The sequence below is a fragment of the Arachis ipaensis genome, chromosome B10, assembly GCF_000816755.2.
Source record: "Arachis ipaensis cultivar K30076 chromosome B10, Araip1.1, whole genome shotgun sequence".
NCBI lineage: Eukaryota > Viridiplantae > Streptophyta > Magnoliopsida > Fabales > Fabaceae > Arachis > Arachis ipaensis.
This window is the reverse complement of record NC_029794.2, coordinates 12,426,009-12,427,006: the sequence shown is the minus strand read 5'-3', so window position 1 is coordinate 12,427,006 and position 998 is coordinate 12,426,009. Positions and strand designations below refer to the sequence as shown.

The 998-nt window shown below is 30.9% G+C and overlaps 1 protein-coding gene across 2 annotated transcripts in view; it reads left to right on the top strand.

The window, feature by feature from the left end:
* The window catches only part of LOC107624384 (probable peroxygenase 4), a 4,822-nt gene continuing 4,027 nt past the window's right edge, over nt 204-998 (top strand). For both annotated transcript variants that reach the window (XR_001616866.2, XM_016326883.2), the window contains exon 1: nt 204-547. Coding sequence is in view for 1 of the 2 variants with exons in the window: in XM_016326883.2 (XP_016182369.1) it covers nt 496-547 (52 nt within the window). In the remaining variant the exon portion in view is untranslated. The remainder of the gene's footprint in view (nt 548-998) is intronic.

Below are 998 nucleotides of genomic sequence, written 5' to 3'. Positions count from 1 at the left end.
CAGTCCGAGTACAAAAATCGACGATCCATTTTGTGTTAAATCATCCCACATCTTAAAAAAAATCACAGTAGATCACAATATTTTTTTTGTGACTAGTAGATCACAATTTAAAAAAAAAAAAACACAATTATTAACCCAATATTAAAAATAAAAATGTGTGTTAAATACTTAAATTGCTTGTACACATGCGTTCACGTTTCACACCATGAAAGCACGAACCGTACGAATCTTGAAGTCATTCATCACAAAACTTTAAAGTTTCGTCAATTAACAAATTAAAGCAGATATATTACGTCACGAATCGCCTACCGCAGAATAGTATTACTACATACTACTACTTCACCTTTAATCATAAGGAATCCGATCCATAACCCTTAAGTAAAGCACTTCTTCCATCCATCGCCACACTTTGCTTCTCTTCCATTCCTTCAATTCTCTTGCCTTATCATCATCATCATTCACTGCTCCGCTACCTCATCCATCAAACAAACAATCATGGCTACCTCCTTTCCTTCAGCACAACTCAGCAACAAGAATAGCCAAGAGGGTATTTAATCTGTATACTGTATTATTGCTTGTAATATTCTGTTTTCAAAATTGTTCAGGTTAAAACTATTTTGGTTTAATGGTAATGAAGTTAGTTAACGTGATAAGTATTTGATTTTTTAACCGTAGTTTTATGTGGATTTTTAATTATGAAACTTTCTAATTCTTTTAGAAGCTATGAGTTCAACCAGGCCATAGCCGGTTAATCAGATTTCTAACTCTTACACACAGGGGTGAGGATGTGAAAGCTTAAATCGAGGGGGGAAATATGAAGTACGGTTCCTCTTGCTTTTGTCGGTTTCTTTGTTGGTCTTCTATCAAAGAATAACATAATCATAGTATTAATTAATTTTTAATTAATTTATATTAATTAATTTCTTTATAATTTCTAATTTGAAATTTAAAGTTAAAAGTTTATAATTTAAAATAACTAAAATAATTTTAAAATTTTG